Here is a 13164-nt window from a genome sequence, read left to right on the forward strand (position 1 = left end):
GTAAGATTCCCCAAAGTCTCCCCTTTTCCTTCATTCCCACAAAACATGAATCATCTCGCACACCGGCCGCATGCATCCTGTGTTTATGCCCTATCAAACTTTGTATTATGTAGGGTTTCTGGCTTTCCCTTTCAATTCTACATTTGAATATATTCTATGTGTGGGCAGTGTTTAGGTTTTTTGTTGTTTTTTTAATATGTCTTTATTGATTTCAGGGAGAGAGATAGAAAGATCAATGATGAGAGAGTCATGGATCGGCTGCCTCCTGCACGCCCCTGACTGGGGACCGAGCCCGCAACCCCAGCAAGTGCCCTGACTGGGAATCGAACCGCGATCTCCTGGATCCTAGGTTAATTCTCAACTGCTGAGCCACACCAGCCGGGCCTTCAGGGGTTTTTTTAATGCTTGATTATGGAAATGTAATCTAGAAAAGCTATAAATAAGCAAGCTTAAAGAGAAACCACTGCTGACTCATTATTTCTCAAATATTGAGTAATGACTTCTATGACCAAGATGCTATTCAAGGTATCGAGGATAGTAGTACCAGTTTCCAGGGCCTTCAGCTTGCCCACCGGATAGTAGGAGCCTCAGAGAGATTTACAGATGAAGGTCATTCCCCAGAGACCACATCTGTTGGATACATCTATTTCCCTGGCCTGAGCATGACATGTGGCATACAGTAAGTGCTCAGTAAATATTTGAATAAGTTATTTGAATAAATTATTTGAATCAGGGGCATTATCAAGATATTTACAAAGTGCTGTATGAGAGTTCAGTTAACTAAGGCCGTGGAATGTTACCCCAAAGTTTAGGATGACACTTTTCATTTCCTTTATTTACCCATTTTGTACCCAAAAAAGAAGGTAGGACTTTTATACCCTGAAATAAAGGGAAGCAGTCATATATATATAATTTATATTAAAAATGATATTTTGTATGTCAAAATGCCTGGCATGATGCCTGAAAAAAAAGTAGGCATTCAAGTAATAATCTCTCTTAGTTTTATCTTTCTCCTTTGTTACTTTCTTTCATTTTCTCCTTCCATTGAAACTTCATTCTGAGACTAACTTAAGTATTGTAGGTCCTACACTTATATAACTTTAGGGAACCCCTTTGAAAAATAAATATAGCATGACAAAATGAAAATTAGGTACAAAAGTGAGTGGGATAAGAAAATAAATCACAAAAAGACTATATTTTAAAGATGAAAGCTATCACAAAGTTTATAAAATCTGGAGAAATATTAAAATATTTTAACTGTTTGATTCTATGCATTTCCTTTGCATTATTTTGTATTTATATTGTTTGAGCCCCTTTTCATATGATCACACTTTTATAATACATTCTCTGTAGTAAAAATAACCCAGTGGATCCTATAGAATGATTAATCAAAGTTGATCCTTTAGTATTATATTTTAATTTATAAAAGTTTATTTTAGCTTCATAGTATATAATTGGCAATTGCATATTCATGTTGAGGATTGTTAATCAAATTTGAGAATTTTTGTTATAAGATTTCAGGGCATTTCAGATCCACTACCCATTTCCCCAAATAACTTTTTCTGCTCATTTATACATTACTACAATAATGCTATGTATCCAATAATCACAAAGCCTCAACGCATGCAACAGCAAGGGTTTCTGTCTCATTCCTGTGGTTGGCGAGGCAGCTCCTACTAATCTTTTCTGGGTTACGTATCTGAAGGTCAGCTATCTATCAGTTAATCTAGAATGGCCTTGGCTGGATTACTGAGGCCACGCTATTATGCTCAAGGTGTCTTACATACTTTTCCCAGGATCAGCAGGCTACTTTGTGCATGTTCTTCTTAATGCAATGGAAGAGAGGAAATGCACAAATAGGAGTAGATCAGTTCTTCTTCAAGACTGTGCTTGTATTTACTAACATACTGTTGGCCAAAGCAAGTCACACAGCTGAACCCAGTATCTAGAGATCGGTCAGAATATCCTTCCAGTGCATTGCAAATCTGTATGGATTCCTGTACTAATTTTTTTTACCATTTTCTTTTATTACCTTTTTAAAGAACAGCTTAGTTGAACTATAATTGATATACAAAAATGTTCATACTTAATGTATAATATTTTATGAGTTTGGACATATGCATACACCCATGCAACCATCATCACATTCAAGGTAATAAATATACCCACCAATTCTAAAAGTTTTTTCATGCCCTTTTGCTTGTGTGTGTGTGTGGAGAGGGGGTAAGAACACTTAACGTGAGATCTACTCTCTTGACAGATGTTAAGTGCATAATATAATATTGTTAACTGTAAGTACAGCATATCACTAGAATTTACTTATTTTGCATAATTGAAAAATTGTACCCATTGAACATCTACCCATTGCCTTCTCCTTCTGGCTTCTAGCATCCACCATTCTACTCTCTGCTTCCATGAGTTGGATTATTTTAGATAACTCATGTAAGTGGAATAAGGCAGTATTTGTCCTTTTAGAAGTGGCTTATTTCACTTAGCATACGTAGTGTCCTTCAGATTCATCCATGTCGTTGTGTAGGACAAGATTGTCTTCCTTTTAAATGCGGAATATTATTTCATTATATATCCATACCATGTTTTCTTTATCCAGTAATGGATATTTGTTTCCATATCTTGGCTATTGTGAATAATGCTGCAGTGAACATAAGAAGGCAGATTATTCTTGAGATCTTGATTTCAGCTCTTTTGAAATATCCCAGGAGTGGGATTTTTAGACTATATGGTGGGGGTGGCTCTATATTTAATTTTTTGAGGAACCTTTATTCTGTAGTGGCTGCATTCCTATCAACAGTGCACAAGGGTTCTGGTTTCTCTGCATCCTCAACAACCCTTATTTTCTGATTTTCTAAATAGTGTTCATCCTAGCAGGTATAAGGTGATACCGTACCTCACTTTGGTTTTGATTTGTGTTTCTCTGATGATTCATGATATTGAGCACTTTCATGCATCTATTGCCATTTGTATATCACCCTTGTAGAACCATTGATTTAGACCTGTTACCTATTTTTTAATTGGGTTATTTGTTCTTTTGCTATTGAGTTGGAGGAATTCCTTACATATTTTGGATATTTTACTCCTTCTCATATATATGGTTTGCAGATATTTTCTCTCATTCTTCTCACTCTCCTCAAATAGATAAATCTTTATAGTTGCTTTTCTATTTCTGTTTCAGTTAAAGGAACCAACATTCTTGTATTTTTCCTGGGAAATCTTTACCTTAGAAAGACATTATGCACAATTTTTCATGTCATTACTTTCATCTTAAGAATTGTCGTTGAACTTGATATTTTCCAGTGGGTGCATCTACATACAGCGTATAAGTGTCTTACATTATTTTGTATCTTCCATGTTAACTGCTGTCATTACCGATCTCTGTCAGTTAGGATTAGGATTGGCTCTGTGTTGCCCTGATTAAAATAACAAGGACTTATTTTCCCACGTAAATGCCAGACCTAGGTAATTGAATGCACGACTGGTGTCTCTGCTCCACAAAGTCCTCGGGGACCCAACTCCTTCTAGCTCGCCCGCCACCTCTCCCTCAGGAGTAGCCCCTGTTTTCAGGATCTGGGATGACCCAGCCAGCACATCCCTGTTCCAACAGCAGTAAGGTGAAGGGGTGAGAACAGGGCAGGAGACACAAGCTGTTTGTAGGGAAGGGGTCCTCATGCATACAGAGACCCTCTGCCTACATCTGACTGGCAGTACTGAGTCCACAGCCACAGCTGGCTGCAGGGCATGTAGGGAAATAACTAAATCCTGTATTACTTTGCAAGAAGGTAAGAAAAGATATTAGGATAAATTAAACTTACGAGGGAAGACGGGGGAACTATGATAATTTGGGCAGCTAACCACATTAGAGATCTAGAAGAGCTTTGTTCAGATGCTGTTTTACCTGGGTATCCCTCTGAATCTGTTTGTCCTTCTAAAAGTTAGGATAATCATTCTGTCCTAAATTCTTCTTAGTGTTTGTGATTGAGGGTCAAATACAATAATAGATTTATTGGCATTTTGACAGTTAAGTGTTGCACAAATATGAAGTATTATTTTTTAAAGTATTAAGTAACCTTCTGAATATAAACCTAAATATTACTGGGGTGATACGAGTTTTTAAATCAGACCCTATGCTAACCGAACTTGACACACAGGAAATTATATATTAATGGCAAATAACTTTTATATGGAGAGACCACATCTCTGTGTATGAAACACTTTCAAGGACATGATTACACATTTAGTTCCTCTGTCAACTTTGTGCAGTGAAGATTATTTTGCCCATTTTACAGACAGGAAAACTAAAGCAGAGAGGTGACATGAGTAGCTCAAAGCCGTGCAGCTTCTGAGTGGTGGGTTTAGAAACTATGTTGTCTGCAAGTCACACATTTTTGTAATCTTGCAGCTCGAATCTTTGTATGTCAGCTTCTTGTTGCCCATTTAGAGAAGTCTAGATCTCTAAGATGAGAATGCCAGGATCTCAGTCATTTATCCCTACTTTATCTACATGGTGTTCTTTTCCATTTCTCCTCAATATGAAATAAATCTTCCAATCTTCCAGTCTCTTCCTGTACACACCTATTACCCTGCAGAACCACCTCATTTACTGTCCCACTGAATGTCCTTCTGTCCCTGGCTCACTCAACTGCTGCTCTTTCTTTAAGTGTCAGCTCAGGTCCCATCTTCTGTGTAAGACATTTCCTGAATACTTCATTCCATACAGACCTTCCATTTCCCTGAACTTTGTAACGTAGAGAATATATATATAGAATGCATATATTACATTTAATTATAGACATAAATTATACACTGTATCAGATGATTCCATATGTCTTAGCTTTCTCTCCCCAACTAGACTCTAAGGTCTTGTACTTCTTGAGTTATTTCAGCACCACAAGGACAGTGGTAAGAACAAAGGAAGAACTTCTGGCATATGTTACAAAGATCATAATTTATCAGCATTTCTGACTACAAATATGTTCCACTATTGAAAAAATTTTGGTTTAAATTATTTGTAAAAAACAAACATTTATATTACACTGTTTGAATATATGTTCATTTTGCAGAGGGGAGATCTTGGACTCTCAGATCCGGGTGGGGCCCTTAGAAACCTTCTAATAATGTAGCCCCTTTGTTACAGATGAGTTTATGTGGTTCACCAGAACCCACATAGTGGTGGTGCAGAGACAAGAAGGGTGAGTTCTCCCCATCCTTAGGATTCCCTCTCTCTCTTTCTTTCTCTCTCTCCCCCTATTAATTTCAGTTCATAGTTTTTAATTCTCAAATGAGTCCTCTTAATAAACAAGATGATTTATTCCTTTCCTCTCTGTCTTTTTCCCCTCTAGCCCTCTTCAATCTAATTCCCGTGGGCCTGCGTGTGGTGGCCATCCAGGGGGTGAAGGCCAGCCTCTATGTGGCCATGAATGGTGAAGGCTATCTCTACAGCTCAGTAAGTCCCTTATCGTGTGTGAGTCTGTGTGTGTAAACTGGCTTTGGAGTAACCGTATTCCATTATTTCAGGAAAAAATTGGAAGTTGACATAATTTTATCATTTCTGACCCAGTACGTCACTGTTATTATGAAGCTTTTATAATTTAGAATGTTAAAGGTTTTATCCTGTTGAGAAAGAGCTAGTTACTTTCCATGCAGTGTAAATTCTCTTCATTTAGCTTCCGCTCTCAGAGGATAAACTATCTTTTTTTTAATTTTACCTTTCTATTTAATATCAGAAGTGAGTCATTTTTCCTTTCTCCTGTTACCTCTTCTTTAAGCACACAGGATGGTTTAGGAAGCTTTCTTCAGTTTGTCTGGGAGTCTTCTCTGTCTTAGTATGGAGGAAGAACTTTTAAAATTAGGTCATGCTTTCATTGTGTTTAATAAAGTCTGTGCAGTACCTGATTCGTCAAATTCCTGGTGTAACTGGCCACTTTGCAGGCAATGTGAATTTGTGGAATAGCTCTGGAGTAAGGGCTGGGATATTTGAGCTTTATTTGCATTTCAGTTACTCTGAAGTTATCCCTTTGGGCAAGTCACCTCCTCTCTTTGACACAATTTTTGAACCTTTAAAATGATGTTGTCTGATGCCTCTTTTAAATCCAAAGCTGATAAAGTTAGTTAACATCAGTGACTAGGTTATCAGCACTGACATACTTGAAAGCAGTTAATGATATTCTGTCTCGCTCTCAAGATAATAATTTATGCACCGAGAGAGGATGTGGCTGCACTGAATCTTGTGTATATATAATTTCTGTTCTCTTATAAGGGAGTTGTCTATTTGTCGTTCACGAAGAAATATCCTTGAACATCATGGTTACAGGCTTCCACCCTTACTTTCTGTGTTCTCAGTAAATAACACAAGGTTATTCAGGAAGTTCACTTATGCCTACTAGATTCTAAATTAGTTATTGAATAACTTCTATTAAACTTTTTCAGTATTCAATTAAGTGAATCTTTGGTATACTATGCTTCATATTAGTAATATATCTGTCATTCATGTTAGAATTCTTAAAGTTATTGTTTTACTGTTGAACATAGTCAGACCTAAATATGCATTTATGTACTAGATGTTTACATACACATTTTTCAACAGATTCTACTCAAAATAATACTCAAAGATAAATATATTTTTGGTCAAAACAATGGGCTTTTATTCTTGGTGTGTCATAATTCTAACAGTTCTCAATGTCAGCTATTGTGAGTCTATATGTTAAACGTAAAAATTAAAATAAAAGGCAAGATAACAGGTTGTTACTTTAAATAATTCCAGTTTCTTAAACTTCTGTTTTAAAAATTTTAATGTACTACAAGCTATAACATGGAGATGATCTAAGGACAGCTGTGATTTAAGGATTTAATCAATCATCGGGTCAACAGTTAAAGGCTGAGTATTTTACATTTATATTTATATTTAGAAAGTCATTATTTATTATTATTTAAAAGGTCATAATTCTGGTTGTAATTTCACAAAACTGTAGAGTTTATTTCTTTGGAGCCGAGTTTCTTTCCAAAGGTCTGGGAGGAAGAAAAACACAGGAAGTCTGGCAGTGGTACTATAGGCAAGAGGCAGTTGTGTAAGAGCCTGTGTGTGTGTGTGTGTGTGTAGGGGGCAGAAATGTGGAGGGGTCACCCTGTTGGATGCAGTCCCAGAGTTCCCGGGAGGAGGCTGGGTTTTCATTATGAGATGACTAAAGAATATACTCTGCAGCATTTTCAGAGACGCACGGCTTGAGCCCATCAGAGGAGGTTTTGAGAAATTCTTACTAAGAGAATCTTCCTGTAGGTGCTTTTTTGTAAAGGAGCTAAGACCTTAGTAAAGCCAGTCGTCAGCTGTTTGCTGAGTTACCTGCCTGGGGTACCTAGATTTTCAGTTTTCCTCTGCACTTAAATGAAACCTGCCTCAAACCAAGAATCACAATGCTTTTCCCCGCTTATGGTCCCGCAGGGCTACTGGGAACAGTTTTCCTTTATAAGCATAACATCGCTAACATCGATCATCAGGGCTCCTACTTTCAAAACCACCCTCTTCCTGGATAGGACTAATAGGAGTAAGTGCTGGTTTTTCATTTTAAACAGTCAGTAGAGGTCTGAAGATTTTGTTACAGGGCTAAAGGGGCCAGCATGGGGGAGGCAGACCTGAAAGAGAATTGGCATCGGGCCTTCATCACACTGAATGCTGTGCTGCCGGTGTGGTTTGCTCAGCAGGAGAGCACTCCCGCAGCCAGGGCCTTGCGGTGAGTTAAAACAGCCTGTTAACATAGGCCGTCCTGGGTGTTTGGTATATGTTAAGGTTAGAGGGTATTGGAAAAGCAGTTTCCTACTTTATGTGAGACAGAGTAGTCTGGCGTACCAGTAAGGGCCAGAACCTGAGTTCGCGGTGGGGAAGGAGTGGGGGGGGGGGGGGTGCCTGGCTGATTTGCCACCCAAGACGTCCTAAAGAAACAAACTTAGCATGCAAGAGAAATTCACAAATATCACTTATCTAGTGTTATTTACCTGGTCCGTATTCGTGTTTAAACCAGAATTAATTCCCTTGTTACTTCTGATTTCCCTCTCTCCAGGAGAGAGGAGAGAGTGGGAAAGACAGAGTGACTGTGAGGAAAATCCATATGCATTTAATGAGATTGTTGGTGCCCCTGGGTTTGCTTTTATTATTGTAGTTTATGTATTTTCATTTTTCTGCCACTTTGTAAAGGTAGGGTGTAATTCCATCCCTTTGGTGATTTACCCTTATTTTTAACAGGTGGCTTTAATCTATATATACATACATACATAAGTATATAGATTGCTAAATATTTTTAGTGTTTCTGCCCTCCTTCCAAACAGCTGACAGACCTGAGGGTGTTTTCTTGCTCAGGGAGCACCGCCATCCTTCCTGGCAATTTGATTAGTTATACTTTAAAATGAAATCATATGCCATTTTTAGAAGTAGATTTAGGTTATAGTAGAATTTAGAATGAATTCTTTATGTGTTTGGAATTTTGATCTACAGGCACATTTCTCTTTCTCTTTCCCTGTCCCAGGTCTACCTCTTCCTCTGAGGTCTGCCCTCTTCCGAGCACTCTTTTTGGTTTTCTCTATCCAGCCTCCCACTTAGAATAAGAAATTATGAGTCATTGCAAAGCTCCTAGGGTAACATTGGGGTTAGCAGAGGAGGCCTGGGCTAGGGTGTGGCTTGGTCTAGTGCCTCTCACTGGGAGGCTGTATCTATTGTCATTGCCTCTTGCCTAAAGTAGCAACAGCATATTTTACTTCAGCTTTATAAGAGTTGGAGCAGGTAAATGATTGCAGCCCCTGGTACGGGCAGGTAGCCTGGCTCTGGCCCTCTAGTTTACACAGGGGCTTTTATTGACGTTGACCTGAGCAGAGCACAATTCTGGGTCACAGGGCCTCCTTCAGGACCTGAAGCCCAGTAGGCCTGCAGCTGTGGCCTGCTCAGTGCTTTGTGTTTCCATCCTATACAGGGGCTTAGTAGCTTGCTTTGACCCTGGCTCTGTCATATAGGCCTTATATATATTTTATATTTTATTTACTTATTTATTTTTACTTATTATATTTTATTTACTTATTTTATTTATTTTTAAATATTCTGTTTTTGATTTTAGAGAGAGAGGAAGGGAGAGGGGTAGAGCGATAGAAACATCGATGAGAGAGAAACATCGATTGGCTGCCTCCTGCACCCCTCCCACTAGGGACTGAGCCTGCGACCTGGGCATGTGCCCTGATGGAGACTCGAACTGGCAGCCTCTCGGTTCATGGGTTGATGCTCAACCACGGAGCGACACTGTCCGGGCTTTTTTTTTTTAATTCATCATTGCTATCTGTTCGTAGAAGAGTGGGTACATCATGCCTTTTCCCCCTCTTTTATTTTGTATGGTGATGAGAAACACATAAAATTTACCATCTTAATCATTTCTCCATGTACATTATTGTAGTGTAATTATATGTACACTGTCAAGCAACCGATCTCTAGAACTTGTTCATGCTGTAAAACTGACACTCTGTACCCGTGAAGTAACAACTTCCCTTTTCCCCTTCCCTCAGCCTCTGGGAAACGCCCCTCTTCTTTCTGTTCCCGGGTTTGACTACTTTAGATATCTCAAATAAGTGGAATTATGCAGTATTTATCTTCTTGTGACTAGTTTATTTTACTTAGCATACTGTCTTCAAGTTTAAGCCAGTTGTAGCAAATGACAGGATTTCTTTCTTTTCAAAGGTAGAATATATTCCATTGTTTATATATACTACATATTATTTATTCATTAATTTGTTGATAGACATTTAGATTATTTTCATACCTTGGCTATTGTGAATAATGCTGAACTAGGCCTGGGTGTGCAAATATCCCTTTGAGATCTTGTTTTCAATTCTTTTGGATATATAACAAGAAGTGGAATTACCAGATTATTTGATAGTTCTGAATTTAATCTCTGTGGAAAATCCATCCTGTTTTCCATAGCAGCCGCATCATTTTGCATTCCCATCAGTAGTGTACAAATGTTGCAGTTTCTCAATATCCTTAGCAACATTTATTACATTTTTTCTTTTTTTTAATAGTGTTCATCCTAACGGGTGTGAAGTTATATTTCATTGTGGTTTTTATTTCCATAGGATTACTGATGGGAAACTCTTTCTTATACATGTTGGCCATTTGTATGTCTGTTCTGAAGAAATACCTATTCAAGCCCTTTGTTCATTTTTTATTTTTTCGCTATTAAGTTGTAGGAATTCTTTTATATATTCTGAATATTAACTCCTTATCAGATAAAATAAAAACATAACTCAATGATTTGGACAACTTGGGAGACTTGATATTTGAATCTAGGAAATTGTACTTACAATTTGAATAGCTTAAACCATGTCTAGGACTTGTAACTATGTTAAAACTATTGGGTCTTTTTAATGAATAGTTGGATGCACTTAGCACACATATTGCTGGCATTTTAGTGACTAATAATGATTAAAACATTTTGAAAAGGTTTATTTTTCTATGATCATCATTTACTTTATAACCCTAAAACAATTATATTGAAAATGTCTTAGCCTTGTATCAATTACATCTAAAATAAGAATTAGATCACTTATAAACTAATAATTTTTTAAATTTCAACTGAGGAATACACAAAGGTCAAATGACATGAACATGAATTTTTTATTGTTTAACACTGTCCTAACCCATTCTAATCATTCTTGAAGGTAGTCAGTGATAAAGTGACTTTTAAAAGTCACTCTGTGTTCTAATGCATAAGTAATTTTTTTTTTTTTTTTAAATACATCTTTATTGATTTCAGAGAGAGGAAAGGAGAGGGAGAGAGAGAGATAGAAACATCAATGATGAGAGAGTCATTGGTCGGCTGCAGCCCGCAACCCGGGCATGTGCCCTGACCGGGAATCGAACCCTGATCGCCTGGATCCCAGGTTGACGCTTAACCGCTGAGCCACACCCGGCCGGGCTGCATAAGTGATATTATAAGTTGTCATAAGAGTAGCTATACAGTGGTAGTCATAGCAATAGTATTAATGATTGTGCTGGTACGAATGATATAGCTTGTTTAGTTTTTATTGTTTCTAGGTGTTTTTTTTTAATTATTATTTTCTTAATTTATCTTTATTGTTTTAATTTATCTTTATTGTTGAAAGTATTACAGATGTCCCCACCCCATTGATTTCCTCCACCCTGCATCCACCCCACCCCCAGGCCTTCCCCATACAATTGTCTATGTCCGTGGGTTATGCATTTAAGTTCTCTGGTTAATCTCCCCCCCCCCACTCCCCCACCCCCGCCTTCCCTCTGAGATCCCTCAGGCTGTTCCCTGCTTCTATGTCTCTGAATCTATTTTGTTCATCAGTTTATTTTCTTCATTATATTCCACAAAATTTGTGGAATCTAAGTGGTTTTTAAATTCAAATTTAATTTTCACAGAAACTCTGAGGAAGGACAGGAATTAACTACTGAATATTGATGAAAAACTAAAACTTAAGAAGGTTGTTGACTTAAATAAGCCCATCCTAGTGAGTAATAGACCCCAAACTTAATCTAGGTGTTAACTTCAAAAACTATGAGCTTTTAATAGTACTGTGATGCCCTTGGCCTTATTTTTAAGAAACATTTCCACTGTGGAGTGTTTTTCAAATTTTCCCTGAACTTTCATTTGGCTTGAAATAAGTCTGATATTAAATGATTACTGAGTACAGAAGTTGCACCTGGAAAACAGAGAGGCTGAGTGACTAAAACGAGTTCACTCTGTATAGCTGAGGCAAGTCAGGCAAAAGGAACTTAGAGTTCAATGTTCATTTCTTTAATCAACATCAGTTATCCTACTGGCTGTTGCAGTTAAGGAAGTGCCAGTCTATACTATTATAATGTAATATCCAAAGCATGGTTCCTTAAAACCAGGGCAGCCTGTCCCCTCATTTGTGATGGCTTTCATCAAAACAACGAGATCAACAGGAATGAGAGGCTTCTTGATTGGTTCATATTCTTTTGACCGTTTCCAATTCTGTGCTTAAACCTGGTGCCTCGGCAGGAGTAGAAAATGTCAAGATTGCAAGGAGATCCTGACTTTATATTGAAAAACTGTATTAAGAGTTTTTGAGAAACATGGAAGGGGCCTCTGAGGGAGAAGAAAAAAGAAGGTCAACATTGAGAGCCATAAGAAAAAGATATTTTATACCCACAAGGTAGACAATAAGAGAAAGTACTCGTTATTTTATTCTTTTAATTTCTTTTGCTTACCCCCATCACAGATGTCCAAACTTTCCCATCACTGAGGACCCAATAAAATTTTTCTGTTTCTGCAGCCAAAAATAACTTTCACATTTGGGACTTGGATAAGATATTTCTGTATATTTCCTTTCTTCCTTTTGTTAGAATTAATTTGTTTTTATGCCCTGTTTATCCCGTCAGATGCAAGCTCCTTGAAGTTAGGGATCATGTCTAATAGAGATCATTATCTCCCACAGCACTGAAAGCTGCAATTCCCATGTAAAGGTATCTGCGAAAACCTTGTTGATTCTGTTGATGGATGCATTTCATGCAGTTTAATTCCACTAATATCTCATTGGCCATCTGGTCTTAATGGTTTTTGCAATAATTTTCCTGATTGTGACTCTACACACTTTCTAGTTCACTTAATTTGTTCAACTTTAAATAGGTTATAAATGTCCTATTAAAATATGGAAAGTTTGGTAGAGGACTCGTATTGTTCATATTCTTCTGCATTGAGGCTGCTGTTATAGTTTTAAGATATTGATGTTGTCATGTTTTCCTTGTTGAATTAAACAGGGCTTCTAAAAGGGGAGGGGGGGTGGAAACAGAGATTGACCAGGACATTTTCTTATGAAGCCACCTGGTCATTACAGTTGATCTCTCAGTGAAAGATTTCCACTCCATGCTGAAAATCAATAGCAGATTTTTAAAGCATGTCTAGGATAGGGGCACAAAATACTTACTTTGGAATTTGAGTTTCCTCATCAGCCAACTTCCTCATGGAATATTCTGAAATCTGAGGTATTATGTAGTTATGCAGAACTATTTCTTGGGGCAAATGGTACCTCTATAAAGTTCCTAACATTGAAGGACAGTGAGAGCGAGAGTGAGAGGAAACCACTTAGCCATTAATGCTAAGTTAATCATAGAATGTTGAAGTTAACGGCACC

At 37.6% G+C, this 13164-nt stretch overlaps 1 protein-coding gene across 1 annotated transcript in view; it reads left to right on the forward strand.

Moving 5' to 3' along the window:
* The window catches only part of FGF12 (fibroblast growth factor 12), a 440873-nt gene that overhangs the window by 290766 nt on the left and 136943 nt on the right, over nt 1–13164 (forward strand). The window contains exon 4 of the mRNA XM_016200049.2: nt 5355–5458. Coding sequence (XP_016055535.1) covers nt 5355–5458 — 104 coding nt within the window. The remainder of the gene's footprint in view (nt 1–5354; nt 5459–13164) is intronic.

Source organism: Miniopterus natalensis, chromosome 6 (genome assembly GCF_054644295.1).
Source record: "Miniopterus natalensis isolate mMinNat1 chromosome 6, mMinNat1.hap1, whole genome shotgun sequence".
Taxonomy (NCBI): Eukaryota; Metazoa; Chordata; class Mammalia; order Chiroptera; family Miniopteridae; genus Miniopterus; species Miniopterus natalensis.